The sequence below is a fragment of the Microtus oregoni genome, unplaced genomic scaffold, assembly GCF_018167655.1.
Source record: "Microtus oregoni isolate MIOR12 unplaced genomic scaffold, Mior012 000000F_ref0000247, whole genome shotgun sequence".
Taxonomy (NCBI): Eukaryota; Metazoa; Chordata; class Mammalia; order Rodentia; family Cricetidae; genus Microtus; species Microtus oregoni.
In genome coordinates, this window is record NW_024543059.1 from 45,250,195 (window position 1) to 45,277,120 (window position 26,926).

The window sequence follows — 26,926 nt, forward strand, 5'->3', positions numbered from 1 at the left end:
GGGTGGATGCACTGGTGTTGTGTGAATAGATGAGGATGAGTGAAGGGGATGGATGGTGAGAAGGTGGATGGGGGTGTGTGAGGATAAATGTGTAGATGGGTGGGTGATGGATAGGTAGGTGGTAGATGGGTGCATTGATGTGTCTATGGGTGGCTGGCTGACAAGGATAAGCAGAGAGAAGACAGGGGTCAGAAGTAGAAGATGAACTCACATTTGCTAAGCATCTACTTGATCTGATAGCAAGCAAAGTGTTCACCTGCTTGATCCTTTGAAAAATATTCATGACTGACCCATTTCACAGATGGCAGGAAATGGGGGAGCTGAAGAAAGCAAAACAATATGCTCATCTGGTCCTCTCTGGGGAATAGTGGCTGCTGTATAATTCTCTGTACTCAATTTTCCCTTTCAGATGAACGTCAGCCTTCTGACCACATCCTGGCAATTGACACTGGTGATGATACTAATAATAACAATTATTATCATGGCTGTATTCTAGGGATGAATACTTCATGTACACAATCACTCATCCTTTTCAATCAGCTGACATGATTCCCTTTTCAGGGAGGACGATGTCTCGGAAAGTGGAAGGAGCTTGTTCAGGGTCTTCCTGGCTGTGTGGGGCCAGATCTTTTTTTCTCTCCATCAAAGCACCTGTCTCCGAGTCAGAGGTCCTGGCCCAGAGGCCTGCATGAGGAGCAGTAGCGAGCGGGAAGGAAATGCCAGCACGATATTGCTGGGTTTGAGAAACACCAGTCTTCCCTTGGCGTTGAGCATTCTGCTCACTGCCACAAGGCGGCACTTGGATACCCGCCATATCCCCAGCACTCAGAGTTCTCAGGAGGCAGAAGGGGCTGGGGCTGTTTTGAAAGACTGCCTGTAGGAAGGGAGGGCAGATCAGCAGCATCCCAGCAGGTGTTGTCCTCCCTACCCTGAAGTCCCCCAAGCAGTTCTTCAAGGGCAAGGATCTCGGAGAACCGAGGCTGGAGCTCCAAGGGGCTGGCTCATCTGGGGTCTCTTGGTACTCAGGTGGCAAAGGGGCCTTAGCTCTTGCTGACAGGATTTTATTTGGTGAGACCCTTACCTCTGTTTTACAGCTCATCTCTCCTCCAAATTCCTGGAGAGGGGACCCTCCACAAAATTGAATTGCTGAAAATACAACACTTCTCATTCCTCTGTCCCCTGCAAAGGGCCCCCTTGCTCAGCAGCTTGTCTTTTGCACAGCTTATGCTCCCCTCCTGGAGCACTCTTTTCCCCTCATCTGCCCCTGCTGTCTTGACCTCATTCAGAAAGCCACCTCCAGCCAAGTCCAGATGTGGCTCCCAGGGGAACATGTTCTCCATAACTTTACTGAACACCTAGGATTAGACCAGCAGCTCAGTATAAAGCTTGGAGCCAGACACAGGGGAAAAACTCATTAAATATGATGGGTAGATGGGCAGATGATGGCTGGATGGATGAAGGGTGAGTGGGTGGGTGGGTGGGTGGATGGATGAACAGATAGCTGGATGGATGAAGGGTGGGTGGATGGGTGGGTGGGTGGATGGATGGATGGATGAACAGATAGCTGGATGGATGAAGGGTGAGTGGATGGGTGGGTGGGTGGATGGATGGATGGATGAACAGATAGCTGGATGGATGAAGGGTGAGTGGATGGGTGGGTGGGTGGATGGATGGATGGATGAAGGGTGGGTGGGTGGGTGGGTGGGTGGATGGATGGATGAACAGATAGCTGGATGGATGAAGGGTGAGTGGGTGGGTGGGTGGGTGGATGGATGGATGGATGAACAGATAGCTGGATGGATGAAAGGTAGGTAGATGAGTAGACAGAGAGATGGACAAGCGAGTGGATAGGTAGTTGGACAATTGTTGACTGAGGTTTTCTGTCCCGCTCATTAGCTCAGAATGGGAGATGTGCTGTGGGACAATGGTTTTACCCCGTAAAGATTTGTTTCTTGTACTTGTTTAATAAAATGCTGGTTGGCCAATAGCCAGGAAGGAAGTAGAGGCTGAGCAATGAGAACAGGAGAATTCGGGGAAGAGGACTCAGTCTACAGTTGTTACCCAGACACAGAGGAAGCCAGACACAGAGCAAGCAAGATGTGACTGCCTCGCCAAAAAAGGTACCAAGCCACGTGGCTAACATAGACAAGAATTATGGGCTAATGTAAGTTATAATAATTAGTTAATAAGAAGCCTGAGCTAATGAGCCAATCAGTTTATAACTAATGGAGACCTCTGTGTAATTTCTTTGGGACTTAACAACTGCAGGAACTGGGCAGGACAGAAACCTCAGTCAACAGAAGATGATTGGATTACGGGTGGATGAGTGAGTAGGTGGGTGGGTAAATGAGTGGATAGGTTTGTAGATGGCTGAGTGTGGAGGTGGATTATAGATGGATGAGTGGGCGGATGGGTGAATGGGTAGGTACATGGAGAAGTGAGTGGATAGACAGGATGGATGGATGGATGGAAAGATGGACGGATGGGTAGATGGATGGACAGGTGGGTAGAAACTGAATGAACAGAGGTTGCAGAGCTAGGAGGTTTGAGTGAACTGTGGAGCATGTCTTTGAAGGGGCAGGTAGATGTTTCTGGGGCTGACCTTGTTGTAGAGAGCACAGATGTGCAGGGCTGTGTTTCCTGAGGCATTCTGGGCTCCAGGTTCAGCCCCATAGAAGAGCAGGTGTTCCAGGTGCTGAGAGTGGCCCCGTTGGCAGGCCTGGGGGACAGGGAGTGGAGAGGCCCGATTAGACCTCATCTGAACCCTTCCAAGGCCCTCTCCCTTGAGGTCAGAAGACTGTATCCGCATCCCCTTCTATTTTTTGCCCTTATTCCTGTTCTGGGACCCAGGCCATTAACTTTCTGTCTCTAAGCATTCAGTTACTCCAATGTATAAATACCCAGGCTGGCCCTTCAAGTGAATCAAGCACCCAGCCTCTCCATGTATCTATTCTCCGAGTCCTTTTACCTTTTCTTCTGTGAGGATTCTGATTATTTCACTCTCCTCTCTGTAAGGAACTCTGCCATCTCTTTTGCATCCCAGCCCTTGGATGCTGCAAAGCCCAGGTATCCAAGCTCTCCCCAGTGCTCGGGACTGAATCTGGATACCTGGTGGATTTCCTGCCAGCCGTTCTCATCCGCAATGCCCAGCTGGGCCCTGTTGTACAGAAGTAGCTCGCAGCAGCGGGGGTCACCCCCCACCATAGCTGTGTGGAACAGGGGGGTCAGCCCTCGGCGGTCCTTGTAGTTGGGGGAGCCCCCAAGGTCCAGAAGTGCCTAAGGAGGGACAGACAACTCAGGAAGAAAGGACAGATGGCAGCTCTAGTTCTAAGACGCTGGTAGGGAGGTGAGCCTTAAATGGGCCATACAGGCTCACACCTGTGTCATTTCTGCTCTGGTGTGTGTTGTGTGTGTGTGTGTGTGTGTGTGTGTGTGTGTAGAAGAGGCCAGGGGTCGATGCTAAATATCTAAATATCTTTCTCAATTGTTCTCCACTTTATTCTTTGAGACAGAGTCTCTCACTGAACCTTAAGCTCACCAATTCACATAGAAAAGCTGGTCAGCAAGGCCCAGGTATCCTCCTGTCTCTGCCTCCCCAGCACTGAGATTACAGGCACGTGGCGCCACATTCTGCTTTTCTGCTTGTGTGCTAGAACTTGTAACTGAGGTCCTCACGCTTGCATAGCCCTCCACTGACAGAGCCACCTCTCCAGCCCCTCTGACAGTCTTAGAGACAATGAGAAGACGAGGCAGATGCCCTCAGAGGACCCTCTCACTCTGACATGTGGCTCACCCTTTCTCTAGGGGGTGACGGTTGGTGAGCCACTGGAGGGTGGCCACAGCCTTGGGCCTTTTAATACAGGTAAGAATGGGGTCTAAGTTTAAGAACACCCCTGACCAAGTGTGGGAGCACTACACAGACACCCACAAAAGGAAGCCTGGGAAAGGCAAGGCTGGGGTAAACTCAAGTTTGAGACAGCCTCCTTGAGGGTGGGGGTTCTAGGGGTAAGAGAGAAAGGGTGAAAAAGGCGAAGTTTAAGATCAAGTGTTGAGAGCTGCCCCTGTGTAGACAGCTCCACAGAAGCCCTTGTGTGGTAGGACGCTAGTGACATGTGGTGCCATTCAACATGGTGGCCACAGGGGGGCGATGAGTACCTGACTGGGGCTAGCGAGTCCATGGAAGTGTGATTTTAATTTTATTCCATTTTAATTATGTTAAATCTAAACACCCTGGTGTGGCCAGCGGTTAGGGGACTTGATAGCAAAGATCTGGAAACACACAGAGGTACATGAGTATCCATTAGTTCTGGCTGTAAACACCAATTCTTCATGCCAATGTTTGGCTACACCAAGGGGCTCTTTGGGATAGGGCGAGCTAAGAGGGATGGGTCTCTGAACTGGGGCACCTGTGCACATGCGTATGTCTCAATCTTTAGGAGTAGCCAGTGCCAAAAGAGAGACCAGGTGCCCTGGCAGAGGCAGAAGAGAGAGTATTTAAAATGAGGCTGCACGCAAGGGCAGGGCTATGGGGTTGGAGGGCCCATGCAAACATGAAGATCTGAGTCTGATCTCAGTGATCCGTGGAAAAGTGTTGCATGGCTGCAATCTCAACACTGGAGAGGCAGTGGCAGGTGGATTCCTGGTCAGCCAGATTAGCCTAACTGGGGAGCCCTATGCGCCAAAGAAAGCTCCCTTGGTTCTCCAGTGGAGAAATGTGGTGGCTAATTCCTGAGGACCAACAGCTAAGGCTGTCCTCTGAGTGCCACTTTTGTATATGCCTGCTCGTGGGTTACACACATATGCATTTGTACACACACACACACACCACAAATGAAAACTGCACACAAATTCGCTCTGTGCATTTTGTGGGCACATAAGGCTTATTTGTTTGGAAAACCACATATTGTTTCTCTGTTGCGAGAGGCCCATGACACCCGTGCTAGCCGGAAACGCACTATGTAGTCAAGGTTGACCTTCCACTCCTCCTCATCCTCCTTCCTCTACCCCCCAAGTGCCACCACACCTGTTTGGGGGGAAGTGTGTTTTGTGTCTTTGGTGTGAGAAGAAGGACCTGTGAGAAGACGGGTGTGTTGGGAGATGAAGGGCTAGGCTAGGATGAACACAGGAACAAACCCAGGGTGTGCGTGGAGATGGTCTCCCTGAGTAGCAGGAAGTCACTCTCTATGTTCTAAACCTTTAAAGGTAGGTATTTGGAGAGGCAGAGGTAGGGTGCACACTGGCTGGACAGAGGGAAGGGGGCCATTCTGAGTGCCCAGGGAAGAAGCCGAGTCACAACCAGCTTCACTAAGCTGGGGCACCTGACAGACGGACAGAGGGAACTGTGTATCTGCCAGTGTACAGAATCCGATGGTGTAGTGGGGACGCAGAGGTACCATTTGGGCTGGAGGGTAGTGAGACAGGGTCTCACATAACCTAGGCCACCCTTGGATCCCTGAGCGCTAGGATTGCAGGCATGTACCTCAGACATGGCTGACAAGGGATCTTTTGAACATAGATGGCAAAGGAGGAAGGTTCCCCATCTGGGGACTCCGGCAGCCTCACCGTGAGTGCCAGGCAGTGCCGAGCACAGGCAGCCTTGTGCAGCGCTGTCATGCCATCCCGGGCTCTGAAGTCTATGTGAGCCCCACCCAGGCACAGCGTTCGAATCACCTCTACTGAGCCTTCCGTCTGGGCCGCCAGGGTCAAAGGTGTCTCTGAAGGGCAAGAGCAGATCCTCAGAGGCAGAACTTCAGGCCGCCAGCCCTTAGACTCCACCCCTGGTCTCCTAGCTGGGGTGTGTCCCAGGCCTCTCTACCCAACGCTGCTCCTCAGCCCAGTCCTTCACAGCCCATGCCTCTTCCTACCTCCTGAATCTGAGTCATGGTAATTGGGGTCCAGCCCCTTGTCCAGCAGCCTCGCCACCTTGTCAGACGTCCCGAGCTGCACATATTCCAGGAACTTCTTCAACCCCGTCTGAATCGTATACAAAGAAAGCCAGGGGAATCAGGGAGATTGGGAACAAGTGAAGAAAGCAACAATCAGAGACAGCACCCAGGGAGTACACAGCCAGCACCTTCCCAAGGCAGAAAGGAAGTCTGGTGTGGCAGGTTGTGCCAGTCATCTCAGCATTCGGGGGCAGAGACAGGAAGACGACGGGTTCTAGGCCTGCCTGAGCTATGTAGTGAGACCCTGTCTTTAAAGGAATATTCTAAAATAGAAGGGTATGGTGGTTTGAAGGAAGATGGTCCCTATAGGCTCACAGGGAGTGGCCTTATCGGAGGAGTTGTGTCACTGAGGGCGGGCTTTGAGATTTTAGAAGCTTGAGCCAGGTCCAGGGGCTGTCTCTTCCTTGCTTGCCAGTCGGGGTGTAGAACTCTCAGCTGTCTACCCAGCACTATGTCTGCCTGCGTGCTTCCATGCTTCCTGCTATGACAATAATGGACTAAACCTCAGAGCTGTAAGCCAGCCCCAATGAAATGCTTTTCTTTGAAAGAGTAGCTGTGGTCAGGATGTCTCTTCACAGCTGTAAAAGCCCCATGACAAAGGGGAACTGTGCACTGTGTTGAAATCTACCCTGGTACACACGTTCTTAAAGGAATACATCCCTACTGTTACTGGTTCCACATACAATCCAGAAGAAAACAATTAAAATATCATGTGCATGCAGCCAAGCCTACCAACCTGAGTCTGATCCCCAGAACACACGAGATAAGAAAACTGAGCTCTACATATTTTCCTCTGACCTCCACATGTGATCGGTAACATTAACATGCCATCTCCACCCCAAAACCAGACATGCACAATAATAAATAAATAAGTAACTATATATATATAGAATATATAGAGAATGATATATATATATATATATATATATATATATATGGCTAGAGAGAGACAGATTAGCTGTTCAAGGTGCATGCTGTTCCTACAGAGGACCTGAGTTCAGTTCCCAGCACCAACCAATGGCAGATAACTCCAACACTGGGGCGGGGGAGGAGGCTGATGCTACTAGCTCCCTGGATCACATCCATTCATATGCACATATCCACACACATACACATACAAAATTAAAAATAAAACAAATCTAAAAAAAGACACAGTGGAATTGCACATGGCCACTGGCTTCCAGAGTGGCTGGCACAGGGAGGGAGGGAGGGAGAAGGCACAAAGGGGAGGAAAGACGTGAACAGATGATGGTGTGGACAGAGGAGAGGAGAGTGGACAGTGTGGACAGAGGAGAGGAGAGTGGACGGTGTGGACAGAGGAGAGTGGACGGTGTGGACAGAGGAGAATGGACGGTGTGGACAGAGGAGAGGAGAGTGGACGGTGTGGACAGAGGAGAGGAGAGTGGACGGTGTGGACAGAGGAGAATGGACGGTGTGGACAGAGGAGAGGAGAATGGACGGTGTGGACAGAGGAGAGGAGAGTGGACGGTGTGGACAGAGGAGAGGAGAGTGGACGGTGTGGACAGAGGAGAGGAGAGTGGACGGTGTGGACAGAGGAGAATGGACGGTGTGGACAGAGGAGAGGAGAGTGGACGGTGTGGACAGAGGAGAGGAGAGTGGACGGTGTGGACAGAGGAGAGGAGAGTGGACGGTGTGGACAGAGGAGAGGAGAGTGGACGGTGTGGACAGAGGAGAGGAGAGTGGACGGTGTGGACAGAGGAGAGGAGAGTGGACGGTGTGGACAGAGGAGAATGGATGGTGTGGACAGAGGAGAGTGGACGGTGTGGACAGAGGAGAGTGGACGGTGTGGACAGAGGAGAGTGGACGGTGTGGACAGAGGAGAGTGGACAATGTGGACAGAGGAGAGGAGAGTGGACGGTGTGGACAGAGGAGAGGAGAGTGGACGGTGTGGACAGAGGAGAGTGGACGGTGTGGACAGAGGAGAGGAGAGTGGACGGTGTGGACAGAGGAGAGTGGACGGTGTGGACAGAGGAGAGGAGAACGGACGATGTGGACAGAGGAGAGGAGAGTGGACGGTGTGGACAGAGGAGAGGAGAGTGGACGGTGTGGACAGAGGAGAGGAGAATGGACAGTATGGAGAGAGGAGAGTGGACGGTGTGGACAGAGGAGAGTGGACGGTGTGGACAGAGGAGAGGAGAGTGGACGGTGTGGACAGAGGAGAGGAGAGTGAACGGTGTGGACAGAGGAGAGTGGACGGTGTGGACAGAGGAGAGGAGAACGGACGATGTGGACAGAGGAGAGGAGAGTGGACGGTGTGGACAGAGGAGAGGAGAGTGGACGGTGTGGACAGAGGAGAGGAGAGTGGACGGTGTGGACAGAGGAGAGGAGAGTGGACGGTGTGGACAGAGGAGAGTGGACGGTGTGGACAGAGGAGAGGAGAATGGGCGGTGTGGACAGTGTGGGACAGAGAAGCTTTCGGGAGGAAAAAACAGAAGGAAGTTTCTTCCCACTAAATGTCAAGAATTGCTTCTCTCTGGCCACATAAGCCTGCTAACTTCCTCCCAGCTCCTAGGGACCAGGGCAGACACAGGGGAGATATCACCCAAGGTCTGGAGGGAAGCACCCAACAGAATAAATGTGGCTGGAAAGGAAAGGCAGAGTGTGTGCTTGATGGAGATATAGGAGCAGGGAACTGTGGGCATCTATGAAATGCTACCCAGGCAGGACCCTAAGTGCTTCTGAGCAGAGAGGCAGAGTTAAAGATGGGCTGAAGGGCTAGGAGTAAAGTGTTTGTCATGCAAGCGTGAGACCCTGAGTAGAAAAGGCCAGGGGTGATGGTGTGTACTTGAAATCTGGGTACAGGGGGTGGTGGAGACAGGCATATCCCTGAGGCTTCCAGGTCAGCTAGCCTGGCCTACATGGTGAGCCTCAGACCAGTAAAGGACTGTATTAAAGGTAAGGTGTGGCCACTGAGATGGCTCATCAGATAAGGGTGCTTTCCACCATGTCTGACCACGAGTTCCATTACCAGGATTCAGATGGTGAAAAGAGAAACTGACTTTCCCCAAATTGTCCATTGTCCTCTGGCCTCCACATATGCATCTCCTCCTCCTTCTCCTCCTCCTCCTCCACCACCACTGTCACCACCTCCTCCTCCTCCTCCACCACCACCACCATCACCACCTCCATCACCATCACCACCATCACCACCTCCACCACCACCTCCACCACCACCTCCATCACCATCACCTCCATCACCACCATCACCACCTCCATCACCATCACCTCCATCACCACCACCACCACCACCACCACCACCATCACCACCACCATCACCACCACCACCACCACCACCTCCATCACCACCACCACCACCACCTTCATCACCACCACCACCACCATCACCACCTTCATCACCACCACCACCATCACTACCTCCATCACCACCATCACCACCACCACCACCATCACCACCTCCACCACCTCCACCACCCCTCCTACAAATGCACACACCAGGCAGATAGCATTGCCCTGGGTAGGGGAGGCCATAAAGGGAAGTGGGAGGGGTTATGATGAAGATAAATGGGTGTCTCCCAACAGAATTCAAATTTAGATGGAGGACTTGTCGTAACTGGCTGGCAGAGGGGAGAGCTGCTGGGGAAATACTGAATAAGAAGGTGATGGAAAGGCGCTCTGGGGGGCACACCCAGAGAAGGTCTATGCCAGGGCACTCACCTTCGTGTGCAATTTGGCCAGCTGTTTCTCATCTAGGTTGGTCTGTTTGTAGACTCGTGTCTTGTAGCGGAACTGAGACCAGGGGTTGGGTATGAGGAGACACAGATTCGTAATTAGAGTCCTTGCTGGGGAATAATGTCAGTGTTCCTCCCTTCCTCCCAGGATGAGTTTAGGGTTAGCATGGAAATGGCCCTAGGTAGGGTGACCTTTCCAGGAGTACCTGGCCATGAAGGTCTATTGCACTATAACCCCTACCTTGTAAGTAACCCCTACATATACTGAATGTTCTAGAATAACTACTGTAGTTGGAATTCCCTCACCAGTTGATAGTATAAGGAGCTTAGGGGAGGAAGGAGGCAACTCAGCTGGTGATTTGGACTCAGGATCTCTCTCCTATAAGTTCTCAGGAAATCTTGAAGAGCCCACTGGGGTTCTCTTGGAATCATAGTGGATATGTTCCAGGGCATGACTTCTGTTAAGAGTTCTGTGGCCTCACCTCCAGGTAGGGTACCCCCTTCTCGAAGGACTGGGGGTACTCTCTCAGCAGCCTCTCCTCTTCCAGGAAGTTGGCATCCCGGCCTGAAGTGGCCGGCTGGAACAGTCCATAGTTGAGCACGTCCTGCAGACTCTCACTCAGGGCACAGAGCACTTGCTGTTTGGCTGTCCAGATGGTGGCATCGGGGTTGAAGCGCAGGCATTTCTGGTGGGAGATAGGATGGCCAGGACTAGGTTGTGTCAAGAATCTGAGGGTGAAGGGTAGGTTGGAAAAGGAGTAGAGTCCAGTTGGAGCTGGGATTGGGGGTGGGGAAAGACACTTGGTCAATATGTCTATCAGCTGACAGGTGATTAGCCACTCACCGTCTGGTGCAAGTCAGGGATGCCAATCCTGAAAACCATCATGCTGAAGTGGGCGTCGTCAGGGACAGACATGGAGCGTCCCTGGAGGCCTCTGGTAGAGGCCAGGTTACCAGGTGCTCCACTGCCCCGGCCCCGAGTCCCCTGGGGGCCTCTCCCTGGCCCGTCTGGGGAGCTGTCGGATTCTGAGGCCCCCTCGGGACACTCGCTGGCACTGTGGCGTTCCTCGTCCTCGCTTGTCGCGGGGCTGTGGGTCATCGTGGGGCCACGGGGCGACGGGGGACAGCAGCATCACAGGCAGCTGGGCAAGGCAAAGACGACCCTCAGTGTAGAGCCACTCAGAGTACCACTCAGTGACAGACACAGTGAAAGCCCGTTCCCTCTGCCCTGGGAGGCAAGGGAGACTAGACATACCCTCAGGCCTCTGCACAGACAAGCTCACACCACCTCTGCAGCCTTCCTGGCACCCTTCTCCTCCCTGTCCTTGGCCCTGCTTGCAGCCCCCACCCCCCTGCGCTCCACTTTGCTTCTGACCCAGTGTGTCCCAGAAATCACAGAATCACCACGGGAGCTACTGGCCCACTTTGTCAAGCCACAGAAAATGAAGCTAAAATTAGCTAAGGACAGACAGGTGGACCAATCCACCCCAGTATCCTGCCCTCCTGGCCAGAGCCTGGCCTCTTCACCCCAGGGAGGCTAAGACTGACTTTTATAGTAAAGGCGAGATGGAGGTGTGAGTTTTGAGCCTGGGGCAGCAGGAGGTGCCCGAGAGCTGGTAACTTCACTGAAGTGTGGCTGACCACGTTTGGAGGGCTGCTGGGGAATGAGCTGTCCCTGGAGGGGATGGAGGGACACAAATGTGGGTGGATGAACAGAAAAGAGAAGTTCCCCCGAGCTGTACCCAGGGGACCTATGAGAGGTTACCGGGGCATATGAAGAGGATGTGTGGGTGGAGGCGGAACAGTCCAGGTGACAAGCTGTGGTAGCCTGGGTGGGCGTGGGCTGCTGCGAGTGACCTGTAGGTGTGTTTCAGGGCTGGCACAGCAGGGTGGGTGGGTTGGCACTGTTTGGTACTGCTGCCTCCACCGAGGAGAACTTGGATTGGGTGGGGTGGCTGGGGAGAGGGCTAAGAAGTGAACCGCAGCGATATGGGACCAGGAGGTGGGGAGGGTCAACACTCTCAATGTGGCCTCCTGAGGGTTGGCTCCTTTCCAAATGCGGTCCTCTTCTCTCCTGTTCCCCACCCCCCACTCCCCACTCTAGAACCGGAAAGCAGAATGTCTGGTCTGGTCCCTCCCACCCCACACCAGGCCCGGCTCCTGCACCGTTGCCATGGAGATGGGAAGCAGTGGAGGGTACTGCTGACTTTGGGGGAGTGGGGATGGGCTGGGGGGAGGAGGGTTGGGGAAGGAAAGACGAAATGTTTAAGGAAGAGAGTTCCAAGAACTGTAGGCGAGCAGGCATCTAACCGCGGGCTGAGGACCCCTCCCCCTCGCGGGGACCGAGCTCCGAAGTCCCCACGCCCCAGTTGGTCCTGTTGCCCAACCTGCGGGGCTCCGGAGGAGACTCCGGGCCTCCAGTTCAGTCTGCTGACCGCCCTACACCACATACCACCAGTCAGTATGACCTCAGCCACTCCCCCTCTGCAGCCTCAGCTCTACAGGAACCGGTGGCAGGTGGGATGAAAGGTCAGCATGGGCCAGGCACCAAGAGCGCGGGCTCCACTGCCCCAACACCCAGGACAGCTCGGGCCCCTCCCCCTCCGGCCTTCAGGGAGGGAGCGGGCACACTCCGCCGGGGCGGCATGAATCAAAAGCTCGGCGGCTAAGAATAGCTGGCACGCAGCTGGTACCGAGACGGGCTGAGGGATCGGCAAGGGGCGGGGGGAGCTGGCGATGGGGAGAGAGGGGGTGCCCTGCGAGGCTGCGGGGGGACAGGGGACGGCTGGCGTGGCCAGGAGCCGGCCCCGGGAGAATGAATGGAGGTTGAGGAAGGCGGGAGCTGGGACTGAGGCAGGAAGGCTGGTGAGGGGACAGCCCCAGGTCAGAAAGGGAGCTGGGACTGGGGGCGGGAGCAGAGGGGGCGCGCCGACCCACGGAGAAGGGACCGGAGGTGCGATGGACACGCGAGGCGAGAGTGGGAAGGAACTGGAGACGCCTGTTAGGGGCGGCGGGTCTAGGCGGCGTAGGATGCTCTGGCCCAGACCCTGGGCTTGGAGGGGTTGGGGCACCAGGGTGACCTAGGGGAGGGGCTCAGGTACGCCAGGGTGGGCGAGGCGGGGGAGTGGCCGAACAGGGTTGGGAGGCGGGGACCGGGACCCAGTGGTGGCCCTGAAGAGCCTAAGAGACCAACCAGTACGGCTTAGGGGGCACAGCACGTGGGGGATGGGGCACACCCTCCCAGCAAGGATGCTATCTGGGACGGGGCACCCGGGACTGGGTCGCAACCCAATTTGATGCCACCCGTAGGGGCCACGCTCCCTTCCACACCCGCACTCCCCCCCATACACACACCCTAAATGCACACCCAGGCTGGAGCCGGCGCCAGGCCAAGGACATCCGGGGCGCCCCCGCCCTCTCCCGCAACCCCAGCTCTCGCAGCTGCACCCTACCCCAGAAACCCCCTGGGGTGCCCCGTGCCCTTACCTGCCTGGCGGGGCTGCTGAGTCCCGGTCGGCGGCGCCCGCGGCCCCTCCCCCCTCCCCCCACCCCCCACCCCCCCTACACGGGGGACCCTCAGGCCATGCCCCACCGCCCCGGAGGGCGAGCGGGCCGGGGAGGGGGCGGGCGAGGGCTGGGGGGAGGGCGGGGGGGACCGCGGACCTCACCCCCCCCGCGGGCCGGGCCCCGCCATCCGCAGCGCGCCCCCCTTTCTGTCGCGCCCGTGCGCCCCTCCTCGCCCGCCCCGGGGCTGGGGTCCGGCCCGGCTACGGGCGCCGCGGCTCCCGCCGGCGGCTCTGCCTCCTCCTCTGCCTGGGGCCGCCGAGCCGCTGCCTGCTCCCGCTCGGCGCCTTCACTGCCACCCGGCTCGCTCTCTCGCACTAGCTTGTCTCTCCCTCACCCGGTCTCTCTCTCTCTCTCTCTCTCTCTCTCTCTCTCTCTCTCTCTCTCTCTTCCTCTCATCTCCCTCCCTCCCCTCCCTTCGCTCTCTCCCCTCCCTCCAGAAGCCCGCAGAGACATATCGCCCCTCCCCGCGCCCCCAAACCTCGCCCATCCTCCCCCCCCAAACGCGGCTCCACCCCTCTCCCCTCGCCCTCCTCCATCCTTCATCTCCACTTCCCCATCCCCAAACCCAGATTCCACCCCTGCTTACCCCCTTGTATCCCAAATGGGGTCCTGCCCCTCCCAGAGGAGCCCCTCTCCCAGAGTGCTCCCCACTCTTTCTATACATGGTGGGGTGCTATTTGTATTTGTCGAGAGTCTGTATATTCCCAAAGTGAATGCTGAGGGTTATAGACTCCTGTCCTGTGGTTCCCCTCACTGTGAGCGTGCGCGTGCGCGTGCACACACACACACACAACACACACACACACACACACACACACGCATGCACGAACCTTTTCATATAAGCCCCCCTCCCCCCACACACACACGGAAGTACCTGAGATAGGCATATGTCCCTTCTCCCTACTGGTCCTGAAAGGAAGCATACTCACAGCTGCCTACTCCTTAGGGCATGCCTGCCCAGTACACAGGACTAGAGACACTCACCTGGCTTCATGCACAGTGTCACACCCCAGTGTCACAGCATACCGACAGCACCCTGCAAGATTTACCCACACCATACTCCAACTGCCTGCTCAGATCTGCCCACAGAAGCACACGGTAGACAGACATGCGAGCTGTCTGAGCGAGCTCACCCACCCCCTGTCCATCACAGGTGTGCACACCTGTTTGACTGCACACCCCGCTCATAGCACCCCCTCCACAGCTATCCCTGAGTACGGGTTCCTATTCAAGCACAGAGAGGCTAAGTAGCTTGCTTCAGGTCACCCAGCTCTAATGAGGTTCTTGTCAAGGATGAAGAACACAGAGGATGTCCCTGAAGTCTCCAGTGGCCTGCTATGGTGTCCCAAAGAACATTGTGTATCTTCACTCACCATATATCACCTCTAATTTCACACACATGGACACATAAAGCTAAGAGTGTGCAGGGGGTTAGCGTTCTGGTGCTTGGTACATTTATAGAGGCAAGGCAGATCTGTTCATCATCCTGCAGACGTCTTCAGTCCTGACTTCTCCTTTGTCCCAATTCCAGCTGCATCTCCAGAGCCACAAGGGAACACCATCACCTACAGATGGTGGTTCCAGGTAGCTTCTGGGTTCATCCGCAGCTGCGGGCTCTCTGGAGCATCCTGGGATAAGCTGAGTTAGTGCCATCTCAGAGAGGCCCTCATCTTGATGGACCCACCCAGGTGCTGAGCAGCTGAGCCCATGGAGAACAGCTGTCGGTGCTGGCACCAGGACTGAGTGGCTATGCACACCCAATAGTTATTACGTGGAGGTCTCCAGCCTCTGGTGAGGGACCTCTGCGCTACTGATGAGCATCTGAGAGGCTCTGAGAGAGCCAGGAGGCTGCCCAAGGTCACTCTGCCCTCCATGTTCCAGGCTTTCTTGAAAACTGGTGTGTTCCTTCCCAAGACCCCTCCTAGGGCTCTCAGCAGCCAAGGGCAGATGTAAGGCAAGACTGCTTGGAGCCAGCAGTCTTGGCCAGATGCCACCATAGGGATCCATGAGACTGTCATGTCCCCTCTCTGAGCTTCATTGCTTTTTCCATGCAGAGCCGGGGCCCCTAGAGCTCTGGCTCGTGAATTGGCAAGACCTGCTTGGACTATAGTTGGAAAAGCCCTGCAGGACTTATGGTGCTGGCATGGAATGGGCATGGCACAGCCTTCTACTTCCCCAGCACTGGATCCTCCCACGGGCTTCAGTACCTCTACCTAGGCAGACACCTTGAGAACTCAGGTGTAACCTAAACACAAAAGTCTGTCTCTGAGGCCTTTGACCAAGCTGTTGTTACTCTGCCAGGAACCTTCTTATTCAACAGCTTAATTGAGCAGTTATTAGGTACGAGGAAACCCTGCTTTGACTTGGGGATACAGAACTACCTAAGAATCCAAGCCTTGGTCTGCAAGAAACAGATGTAAATAAACAAGGCCATACTGGTTGGATCATACCTTAAAGAAAAGGGGGCGTTTTAGAAAAGCATCTCATATGGCACTCAGAGCTGAGACTCCAGCGATGAGGAGGAGCTGAGGGAAGAGTCTGCAGGAGGAAAAGGATAGGGAGGACACAGCCGAGGTGGAGGGTGAGGGGAGATGAGGTGAGCCTGCAGAAAATGCTTCTCTCCCAGGCCCTAGCGCTGCAGGCTGTACTGAGAACTGAGGCTCAGGTTTGGCTTCTCTCCTGCTTCTGATGGGAAGGTGAGGAAGCAGGGGCGTGGGGAGTAATGTGATCTGATTTATGGTTTGGACGGATTGCTCTGGCTGCGGCAGGCAAGCAGCCCAGATTGGAGGGGCTTGGAGGAAGGAGGGGGAGAGGAGGGGGAGGGGACTGCAGTGGTCTAGGCTGGGGTGAGGCAGCTTGTAAAATGTTCTCTGCTCAGAGCCCAGTGCTTGGTTAGTTCACTTCCTGGAGATACCTGCTCTGACTGTCCACCCCTTCTTCTCTTTGATGGGGACCACTGGGCCCACCACCACCTCCCACCCCAGCATTAGCCTGCTCAGGGCCTGGCCTGTAGGAGAACCCTGGAGTTACATATTTCAAGCTGTACACATGATGCTGTTCACACATGTCTCCACAAGCAGGCATACACAAGGGCTGGCAGGGCAGGGATAGACCATCTGGGTGGGGTCAGGGAGAGCCTGGAGCCTGAGGATGGCAGGAGTCCCCTTCTGTGTGGTCAGTAGTGACCACAGATAATAACAACCTTAGCATACCCTGCAGTCTGCTCCCTCCTCAGGAATGGCCAGGAGGTGGAGAAAGGAACAAAGCCAAAGCCAGCATCCTATTGTGGCCTGCTTTGTTCTAAGAAGGCTCATGGACCAAGGCTGAGGCCTGCCAGTATCAAGGATGCCCTACAGAATGTTCTCCATCTTTCTTCTGTCCATCTAAGTGCTTATACTTGCAAAAGGGAGTAAAAAGGGGCAGAAACAGTTCTGGAAAGTGGCAAGGAGTGGGTGTGGGGAGACCCAAGGCAAGGCGGGATCAAGCTTTGGAACGTTGGAGGTTTCCGGCCACAGAGGCAGAGCCTCCTGGAAGCCAAGAGGGGCGGGGAGACACACCAAGAGAATCTGAGGAGACCAACAGTTGAGACAGACCAGATCATCGGGAGGGAGGCAGAAGAGAGAGACGAGCAGAGTGGAGGATCAAGAGGCTAGTGCTCTGCCCATAGACAGACACTCGTCAGTCTGAGACCCCTGCCTCCTCCAGTCCTGTCTATCTCAGTCATTCTGACCTTTACTAGTCTGAGTGCTAGGAAGCCTAGCTGGATGCAGGCTGCCTGGCTTTTAGGGGCCCTAGTGGTCCCTCAGCTTTTGGGTTTTGGCCATGGAGTCCGGGGTCCTGGGAGGGACTGGGAGGGAGGCTGGGGAGGTGCCCTGGAGGAAGAGCGAAAGCGAGAGTCACTGATGTTGAAGGTGAGTGTTGGGCTCGGGATGAAGCACTGTAGAGATGGGAAAAAATGGGGCTTAGATGGAGCAAGGGGTTCAGAGAAAGAGCTGAGAGAGTAGGTGAGGGGACTGATGTGTGTTCTCTGTCCCACGATCTACAGGAGGCCCTGGGGCTGCCCATTGGGATGGGAAGTAATGACAGTCTTGCTGGAAATCCTAAAGGCGAAGAGGTGTTGGGGACCAAGGAGACCCAAGGGGAAGAAGAGGAAGAGGAAACCACATCACCTATTTCCAGTTCCAACCCTTTCCCCAGCCCTTCTCCCACACCAGAGGACACCATCAGTTACATCTGTGAGTATCCAGAAGCCAGGATGGCCTGTCTGTCAATCACTGACCCATATGTCTCCCAGACATATCAAGGGAGCCCCAGGTCTCCCGCAATACATGCCTGTCAAGAGCCCAAACCACTGAACCTCATCTATATAGTCCAGATTACCTCAACCATTCCATCTTTGGGAGTCGGAGGGCCATGCCCTCCCTTTTCCTTAGGACCCCTGATTGTGCCTTCAGTTGACTATCCTGTCCCTTCACAGTGGGCCGCTTGTCCGGCCTGGATGCAGGCCTACACCAATTGCATATTCGACTGCACACTTTGGACACTCGTGTGGTCCAGCTGACCCAGGGACTGCGGCAGCTGCGAGATGCTACAAGTGATACCCACAACTCCGTGCAAGCCCTAAAGGAGGCACAGGTCCGGGCTGAGCAGGAGCACGGCCGCCTGGAGGGTGAGTCTCAGCAGCACCTATAGGGCCTAGGTGGGAGGAGGCGTCCCAGGGAGGTCTGAACACCTGGGGACCAAGGGTGTCAGGAAACTAGAGGGTTCACACAGAACTGGGATGGGCTGGCACATCTGTAGCTGGGTTATGTGATGGGTGAGACACTCCTCGCTTCTTCAACCTGGGCCGCACCCTGGAAGCTCCACCCACTCACTGTCTGGCACCGCCTACACTCTGGCCACGCCCCTCTAAGGCCACCTCGTTAGACACTGCCGCTCTAATAAGACTGCCCTCTGGCCCCACCCTTTTATAACCCACAAACGCTTGGGTCCTGCCCCTGACAGCATGGCCAGGCTTCATTGGTCACTGAAGTTCTAATCCCTCCCATTACCCGCGCCCTTTCTGTCCTCAAAGCTCTGCCTCCCTAATTAGCCACGCCCCTACCACTCTTGTCTTAGCTTCACTTTTCACTCTGACTCCGCCCTCTTCCAGCCACTAAAGCTCTGACCCCGCCCCCTGCAGCCCTGGCTCTGCTTCATTGGTTTGTCTAACCCGAGTTTTGGCCCCGCCCCCAGCAGGCTTGCCTCTACCTCATTGGCCATCGCAGTCTAATTCTCATTCACCTGGCCCCGCCCCCAACCCTCAGGCACCAATCAACTGCTTTGGCTCCTCCCTTTACCTACAGGCCCCTCCCTCTCCCGCCTCTAGAAACCTTGGTTCCGCCTCATTGGTTACCCAGAGCCTCTCTCTGGCCCCGCCCCCTCTTGCCCCACTGTTCTGACTCCGCCTCACCATGCACACAGGCTGTCTGAAGGGCATGCGCCTGGGCCACAAGTGCTTCCTGCTCTCGCGGGACTTCGAGACCCAGGAGGCCGCGCAGGCGCGGTGCAAGGCGCGGGGCGGGAACCTAGCGCAGCCGGCAGACCGCCAGCAAATGGATGCGCTAGGCCGGTACTTGCGCGCCTCGCTCGCCCCCTATAACTGGCCGGTGTGGCTGGGCGTGAACGACCGGCGCTCTGAAGGGCTCTACCTTTTCGAGAACGGACAGCGCGTGTCCTTCTTCGCCTGGCACCGCGCGCCCAGCCCGGAGCCTGGCGCCCATCCTAGCGCGGCATCACATCCACTCAGCCTGGATCAGCCCAATGGCGGCGTCCTGGAGAACTGCGTGGCGCAGGCCTCAGACGACGGTTCCTGGTGGGACCATGGCTGTGAGCGGCGCCTCTACTTCGTCTGCGAGTACCCTTTCTAGAGAGCCAGTCCTTGCCTCAGAGCTCTTAAGACACATTCTTCTCCGTGTACCCTGCTGTCCGGGACGCTCAGAGGTTTACAATAACCATGAATAAATTTTTAATAAGAAAAGGCTTTTTATTTTAGATATTTGCACCCAGGGTGGTTGAGGTCAGGTGTGCCCTTCAGAGAACTCCAAAGACGCAGCCTCTAGCCGTTTCAGCCTAGAGCTTAGAAAGGCAAACTCCTGCCTACGTGTAGGGCAGGGGCTTCTTTGCAGTCGTCCTGGTCATCTTTTTGAGTAGACTAAGCAAATATGATTATAAAAGCAGAAAGAGCAGTCTTACTATCTTGCTAGAACAGCACATTTTACAGTATCGGTCACTTTAAGAAGAGTCTCACATCTGGTGTCGGGATAAGGGAAGTGGGCTGACAGGAGCGCATTGTGTTAGAGGCACTCTCTGCTTTTGGTCTCTCAGAGTAAGTCTAAACTTTTCAGTGTAATGTTTACCACCACACCTACATCGTGCGCCCTGAGCGCCACGCTGTATGCCTGTGCTTTGCACCCTAGATAGTGCACCATGCATCTTGGGCCCCGAAGTGCTACCAATCCTGGATGGTTGGGCTCCCCTGAGTCATAGCCTATGCAGCTTCCCCATGTCCCCATCTGTCCTCGAAGCTTCAAGCTCCCAGCTAAGCTCAGTGCCAATAAACCCTTCCATAATATAATTTGAGGGACTATGGAGACATCTGACCTTTATTTTGCCTGGGGAGAATCAGGAAGTACCAGACCCTGACTTTGGATACTTGTTCTTGTCTTTTTAAAATACAGAATGTTGGAGAGCACATGCGCACAGGAACACGTAGTTGTACACAGATGTTTGGTGTACTCATGCACCCATGCAGATGCCAACATCCCTAGCCTGCTTCCTCGGGGCCTTTAGGAGCTGAGCCCTGTCACCACTGCTCCTCAGCAGAGAGATAAGGTGTGCTCTAGGTCCTGCCATTTAATCTTGTTTTGTGTTGACCAGGGTTCTCAGACCTGCTTTCCCTGGGCATTGATTCATCAAGCCCATTCCAGAGAGGAGAGGCATCCACTCCAACCTTAACGCCTCACAACTTGCAGAGCATGCGATCAGACAGGGGGAACACTCAGTTCCCTCAGTTACTTCCTATCCTGGAAGCTAGGTCAGTCTTCTCCTCTTGGAGCCCAGGTCTCACGCAGGTCCTCTAGTAAGCCCCACCTCCTTCCATGTGGTGTTGGCCTACATTTCCCAGTATGCCTGAGGACCATAGATCAGCTGTCTCCAACGAAAACTGAATTCTCTCCATCCACCGGGCTTGCCCCATGCATCTAGGGAAATGTAGTCCAGTCCCTGGATGGTTGCATAGTAATAATACCTTTCCAACAAGAGTTCAAACAAACAAAAAATTGGAAAACTTGTGAATTTTCATTGACAGATGGTAACAATTTTTTAAAAGTGAAATTGCTTCATATTAAATACATACATATGTGTAGGAAATGGTTAGAAAATTTGGGTGTTAACTATTGATCCCAAAGACCACCATCCTAAATCATGGCTAAATTAATAAAAGTAAACAAGCAATTAAAGCAAGTTCCCGTTTGTGTACACCAGCTGCCTCCCCCTAAGGTAGGGTTCGCGAGTTCAGGCACTGACTGTGAGGAAGGACGGGTTTTTATAGCTGAGGTTTTCAAATGTGGGAGCTGGTGGGCAGAATGGGTGGGGTTACAGGAACAGAACATAGCATGACGAGTTAGTCATAATGACCTGAAACAAAGAGGTTGCAAGGGGCAAGGTGGTCCTAACAACGTAGTCATGGCAACAGTGGAAACAAAGGTAGGGTTGCAAGATGGTTATGAAAAACCTTTTGAAACAAAGACATGGTTGCCATTTCCTGGAACTGGCAGTACAGAACCATTTGTAGTTAAGGTTACAGGGAGGGCCTAGCCCAATCCGTGAAAAACGGAGTTCAGTCATAAACAGGAACAAGCCCAGTTTATCTTCACTATAAAATGGATTTTAAACCTAAGATGGAGGCAGGCTGGCTATTTCTTTACAACATTACTGAGTAGGATATTAAAAACACACGAAAATTCTTTGCAGCCAGAAGTGGAGGCTGATACCTGCAGTCCCATCTTTTGGGAAGACAGGAGGCAGGGCCTAGGGTTTTGGGGCAGCCTGGATTTTAGAATGAACCCCTGTCTGGACAAAGAAAAATAAAAACAAAAACCAATCAAACATACACCGCAAACCTAAAACAAACAGACTGAAGAGGGCTAGGAAGATGCTCAGTCAGCAAAGTGTTTGTTCTGGAAAAGTGAGGACCTGCACTTTTATCCTCAGCACCATGAAAAGGCCAGGCCCGGCAGAGAGTGTCTGCAACCCCAGAGCTGGGATAGAGACAGGTGCTCCACTGGCCAGCCAGCCTACCCAGCCATTGGGAGGAGAAGTGATGAAGGAAGTCACTTGATGTCCACCTGAAATAGGATGGGGGCAATATGCTTTTAAAATATTTTTCACCTGCTAGTGGGAGTTAAACCCAGAGCCTCCTACACACTAGGCAAGCATGCTACCACTAAACTGGACTCCAGCCCTCAAAAATTTTATTTTGCTTGGAAAGTAATTGCTAATGCTATACCACAATAGTTTAAAAAGTGACAAGAAACTAAGATACATCTTTTTATTTAAAAAAATTTCAGGGCCAAGGTGTAGAGAGGAAGAAATAGGGAAGAAGGGAGGAAGGCCCAATAGAGGAGAGTTGAGCACGGTCAACTGTGTGAAGCCTCGCTCTTCTGAGGCCAAAGGCAGTCTCTGTCTTCTGAAGTTTAAGGGAACAAGGGCCTGAGGGAGCTGAAGTTTTGAAGTATTGGAGTGAAGGGTGATGTGGAATTTCCTTCTATATATGTTCTGCTTTTATTGGCTGATGAAAAAAACTGTATAGGCCACAATGCCTTAGCAGAGTAAAGTCAGGCAGGAAATCAGGAGAGAGAGAGAGAGAGAGAGAGAGAGCGCAGAGTCAAAGATGCCATGTAGTTTCCAAAGGAGAAAGAAGAAAGGTGCCACTGGAAACTTTCAGAAAACCACAGCTTCGTGGTGATACATAGATTATTAGAAATGGGTTAATTTAAGATGTAAGAGCTAGGTAGGGCTATACCTAAGCTATTGGCCAAACAGTGTTGTAATTAATAAAGTTTCTATGTGCTTATTCAGGTCTGAGAGTCTGGGAAACGAACGAGCAGTCTCTGTTACAGAAAGGTTTAAGATACGAGCAGTATATTCTGTTGGAGGAGGCCTTCGAGTTTAGCAGCAGTAGGAATGGAGAGGATGACTCTGTAAGGGCCTTTCCCTTAGGGGAGAGGGGTAGGGGTCACTGATCCGGAACGAGAAAAGAACCAGGTTCCTAATGTTAAAATGTGATGGGGTGGAGTGGTCAGATGGCCAAGGTAACCTAGACAATGAGAACCCTAAGAACATGGATCTAATCTACATGGGAAGTAGAAAAAGACAAGATCTCCCGAGTAAACTGGGAGCATGGGGACCATGGGAGAGGGTTGAAGGGGAGGGGGAGAAAGGGAGGGGAGCAGAGAAAAATGGTTGGTGACTATCTGGATCATTGAGTGCAGGTAGGTGAGCAGGAGACTAATCAGGTGAGTGGGGAGATGTAAAGGCTGAGATATGAGAGCGGGAGTCAGGATCAGTCACCCAACAGAAGCTCAAACAAATGGAGAGGGGCCATTTGGGGAGGACCCTCGGCCTAGGAAAGTGAGGGGCAGAAGCTTTACCCAGTCTAGGTGAAGTTCTTGTGAATACATAGTAAGAAGGTTTTGAGGCAATGATTGGTTTGCTTGACCTTCCATGAGGAGTAGGAATCATGTGGGATATGGAAATGCCAAGGGATCTTAAGAGCTTTGGATAAAGTCTGTGGAATTTGAGAAGTAAACTCAGGGCCATTGCATAGTTGAAGGGAAACTGGAACTTCAAAGTAAGGGATGACTTCTCAAAAGAGATCTGAGACTAATTGAGCCCTTTTGTTGGTGTAGGGAATGTTTCCAGTCACCCTGAAAAAGAGTCCACCAGAACCAGGAGGTATCAGATTCTTCTGACAGTGGGCACGTGGGTAAAATTGAGTTGCCAGTCGATCCTGGGTGAGATTCCCTGAGAGATCTTGCAAGAGGCAGTGATGGCCTTTAAGAAGGACAAATCTAGTCAGGTGTGGTGGCACATGCCTTTAATCCCAGTGCTTAGTAGGCAGAGGCAGGAGGATCTCTATGAGTTTGAGGCCAGCCTGATCCACAAAGTGAGTTCCAGGATAGCTAGGGCTACCCAGAGAAATCCTATCTCAAAAGGAGGAGGGAGAGGAGGAGGAGGAGGACAAATCCTTGAGAAGGAGCTGTAGATGGGCCTCAGTGAAGTGAGAAGTGAGACAAAGCCGGGCTATCAGGGTGAAGAGCTGGTGCACAGAGTGTGGAATTTGCTGAGTGTCTGAGGATGATAGTGAAGATGTTAGCTGTAAAGGATGCCACGGGGAGTGTGAGAGGGACCCACGCCTCCACAAGCTGTAGCTCTAGTCACCTCATCTGCTCAGTTATTTCCCTTGGAGATGATGGAGTCATCCACTGGTGTGATTGGCAGTGCACAATTTCTATGGCCTACAGCATGGCCATGAGCTGGTTATGGGTCCTCTCTTCGTTGTTAGCAGTCCATGCTCCTTCCAGATGGCTGTGTATGACAGAGGGATATGAAAGGCATACATGGAGTCTATGAAGAGATTGAGAGAGTGTTCCTTTGCTAGTTCAAGGCATGGGTAAGAACTAGTAGCTGGAGAGATGGCACTAGCTGTTCTTCCAGAGGTCCTGAGTTCAAGTCCTAGCAACCACATGGTGGCTCACAATCATCTGTAATAAGATCTGGTGCCCTCTTCTGGCCTGCAGGCACACATGGAAGCAAAACACTGTATGTGTAATAAATAAATACATTTAAAAAAGATAAACTAGTAGTTCAGTCTGTTGGTTTGTGGCTGAGTTGAAAGGGCTCAATAAGGTGGTTCCTTAACCACATTGGTGTCCCAGATGATGGCGCATCCTGCCTTTTGGAACCCCTGCATAGGAAGGAGCTGTCATCTGTGCCAGGTGTAGGTAGTCTGCGGTGGAGGGCCCTCAGGTATGTGTGTGGGATGAGGTAGTAGCTATTCTAAGGTCTCAGTGCAAGAATGAGATGAGCAGTGGAGGAGCTCTGAAATGCTGAGAGGTGGGCATGCCTGGAAGGTAAGTGTGGCATCCTCTATCGATGCTGCCTGAAGGGAAGAGAACTTGGGAAGAGGTAGTGCTTGGAAACCTTGTACATTATGAGATAGGGTAGGTGGTGAGAAGAGAAGACAGAGGTAGGTGATCTGAAGGTTAACTCGCGTGCGTGCGTGCGTGCGTGCGTGTGTGTGTGGGGGGGGTTTCACCATGTAGTCCTGCCTATCTTGGAACTCACTCTGTAGACCAGTCAGGCCTTGAACTCACAGAGATTTGCCTGCCTCTGTTTCCCAAGTGCTGGGATTAAAGGTGTGCACCACCACGGCCCAGCATGGTTAACATCTTTGATTCACAAATAAGGAGTTTGGCTGTGGTCAGAGCACACAGGAAAGATGTCCATCATTAGATAATATGGTCTAGTTGTTTTGATAAATATGCAATGGGCACAAAAGGAGGTTCCCAGTTGGTGATCCAGGACCCTGACCACATATCCCTCCGATATGGAATGTGTGGGGCCAGGGCCTGGAGGAGGGCCTGTTGAAGCTTGCAAAAAGGCTTGGCAATGGGTGAAAGGATGGACTCATGTGGGGGCCAAGAGCCATGTCATATATAAGGGTGATCAGGAAGGGAGAAAGGGGGTCAAAGAGCATAAGGAAACAGCCACTCTAGAAAGGATATAAGGACTAAGAGTGACTGGATTAGGTCTTTTCTATCGGGGCTGATGGCCTTAAGAGTTGGAATAATAGTCCCAGATAAGCAACCTGAGGGTAGACAGCTGGACCTCAGAGGGTGAGACCCTATGTCTGCAGACAGGAAGTTGAGTAGAGAAGATGTGTCCGCCTAGCTAATTTGTAGGGATGGATGCAGAGAAGAGCATCTAGGTATTGTATGAGCTTGGAATTAAGAAAAGGCTTGAATGTAGGGACTCTGTCTTCATTCCCCTGATTGTTTAAAGGACTTGTAAAGATTCCAAAAACTACTGGGATCCAGAATGCCACAAGGCAGCCATTTGGATTGGTATATCGAAGGGATAGCGAGGCCAGATCCAACTGTAAAACCAAGTAAGTTTGGGACCCTTTAGGTTGGGTGCCAGGTGGAAGGTTTGAGGTTTTCTAAAAGACAGCACAAGGGGAGATAGGCCATCCCGTTCCAATGGCTGGCTTACAGTTCGGAGGTTTAGTCCATTACTGTCATGGCAGGAAGCATGGTGCAGACATGGCGCTGGAGAGGTAGCTGGGAGTTCTACATCTGGATCCACAGGCAGCAGGAAGAGACAGTGAGCTGCTGGGCCTGGCTTGAGCTTCTGAACCTCAGAGCCCCCAGTGACACACACACACACCTTCTGCAACAAAGCCACACCTACTCCAACAAGGCTACACCTCTGATAATGCCACTCCCTATGAGGGTCATTTTAACTCAAACCAACACACACACACACACACACACACACACACACACACACACAGAGAGAGAGAGAGAGAGAGAGAGAGAGAGAGAGAGAGAGAGAGAGAGAGAATGGTACCACAGTTTATGGTTGAGGGCATCCCCAAGACTCCGGTCCAAGAGAAGACCTATGGGTAAGCGGATCATCACCACACTTAGTGCACAGTCAGAGAAGACTCAGCGCCTGGTACCAGGTCTTTTAAGTGATGCTAGAAGACAGGAAACTAAACTCAGAGATAAAGTCTCATTCAGAGAAAAGGTCAAGAACAGAGTTAGTAAATAAGGCCAGCTGTAGCCTTAAAGACTACTCAAGAAATTGTATATACCAACCGAGGTGGAATCTTACCAATTGCCACTGTTGGTGGGATGCTGAGCAATTGGTGAGCCTGTCTCTGGTGGACTGGAGATGAAGGAGAGGGTTTCTCAGATCCCAAGAGGGAGCAGAGACACAGAAAGAGCCTTATCCAAGTCATGAAACTAATGCAAGGGTTTTCCAGCACATGGGTGTCTTAGGAACTGGGAGCCAAGGAACTACAAAGTCGAAGACCTCATATAAGAGATCCGTTGGGGAGTAGCACAGAATGGTGTCTGCCTCTGAGTGAGAACAGCGGGGCAGGCTTTCTAGGAGTTTTGGAGCATGGGCAGCGAGCTAATGGAAAAGCACAGCACAACTGGAAGTGTTGTTTGGCTATCAACCCTAAGTTATGGGGGTGGGAATTTCCAAGCCACGAGTTGGGGGCAGGTCAGGGGCAGGGGATTTTCTACTGGCCTATTACCCTACATTTGCTTCCAAAGAATAGAGGCACAAGCCTGATATTTACACAACACTTTATCTCTTGATGGTCTTCTAATTTGATCTGTTGACACACACACACACACATACACACGCACACACGTGCGTCGTCCCCCCCCCCCCTCGCCCCAGAAGTTAAGGTCCTGCATATTCTTAGTTTTTCTCATCTTCATTTCCGATTCAGGGTCATTCGCTGATTGGCTAGGGTGGCTGACTCTAGTCAGCCCCTAGATCTGCCCATTCCTTCCTCCTCAGCACTGGGATTACGTGCTGCCATCCCCAGCTTGTGGATGCGAGTGTTGGAGGCTTTCCTCATGG

At 53.1% G+C, this 26,926-nt stretch overlaps 2 protein-coding genes across 12 annotated transcripts in view; one reads left to right on the plus strand and one right to left on the minus strand.

Annotated features, from left to right (window-relative positions):
• Nucleotides 1-13,610, minus strand: part of Shank1 (SH3 and multiple ankyrin repeat domains 1) — a 53,222-nt gene extending 39,612 nt beyond the window's left edge. For all 5 annotated transcript variants that reach the window (XM_041649220.1, XM_041649228.1, XM_041649214.1 and 2 more), the window contains exons 1-8: nucleotides 13,142-13,610; nucleotides 10,500-10,797; nucleotides 10,138-10,341; nucleotides 9,642-9,713; nucleotides 5,865-5,973; nucleotides 5,563-5,714; nucleotides 3,109-3,276; nucleotides 2,603-2,719 (exon numbers count right to left, since the gene is read on the minus strand). In XM_041649220.1, the coding sequence (XP_041505154.1) occupies nucleotides 2,603-2,719; nucleotides 3,109-3,276; nucleotides 5,563-5,714; nucleotides 5,865-5,973; nucleotides 9,642-9,713; nucleotides 10,138-10,341; nucleotides 10,500-10,754 (1,077 nt within the window). In that variant the 5' untranslated portion in view covers nucleotides 10,755-10,797; nucleotides 13,142-13,610. The remainder of the gene's footprint in view (nucleotides 1-2,602; nucleotides 2,720-3,108; nucleotides 3,277-5,562; nucleotides 5,715-5,864; nucleotides 5,974-9,641; nucleotides 9,714-10,137; nucleotides 10,342-10,499; nucleotides 10,798-13,141) is intronic.
• Nucleotides 11,421-19,324, plus strand: Clec11a (C-type lectin domain containing 11A). 7 transcript variants are annotated; one of them, XM_041649301.1, is made up of 5 exons: nucleotides 12,471-12,538; nucleotides 15,849-15,918; nucleotides 17,268-17,457; nucleotides 17,700-17,891; nucleotides 18,686-19,324. In XM_041649301.1, exons 3-5 carry the CDS (start codon nucleotides 17,292-17,294, stop codon nucleotides 19,129-19,131), a joined length of 804 nt encoding a protein of 267 aa, XP_041505235.1. In that variant the 5' UTR covers nucleotides 12,471-12,538; nucleotides 15,849-15,918; nucleotides 17,268-17,291; the 3' UTR covers nucleotides 19,132-19,324. The 7 variants fall into 7 exon arrangements, with proteins under 7 accessions (XP_041505216.1, XP_041505185.1, XP_041505224.1 ...); XM_041649282.1 differs by lacking the exons at nucleotides 12,471-12,538; nucleotides 15,849-15,918 and adding an exon at nucleotides 11,421-12,172 and having other exon boundaries at nucleotides 18,568-18,699; XM_041649251.1 differs by lacking the exons at nucleotides 12,471-12,538; nucleotides 15,849-15,918 and adding an exon at nucleotides 11,431-12,172.
• The last annotated feature ends 7,602 nt before the right edge of the window (nucleotides 19,325-26,926 follow it).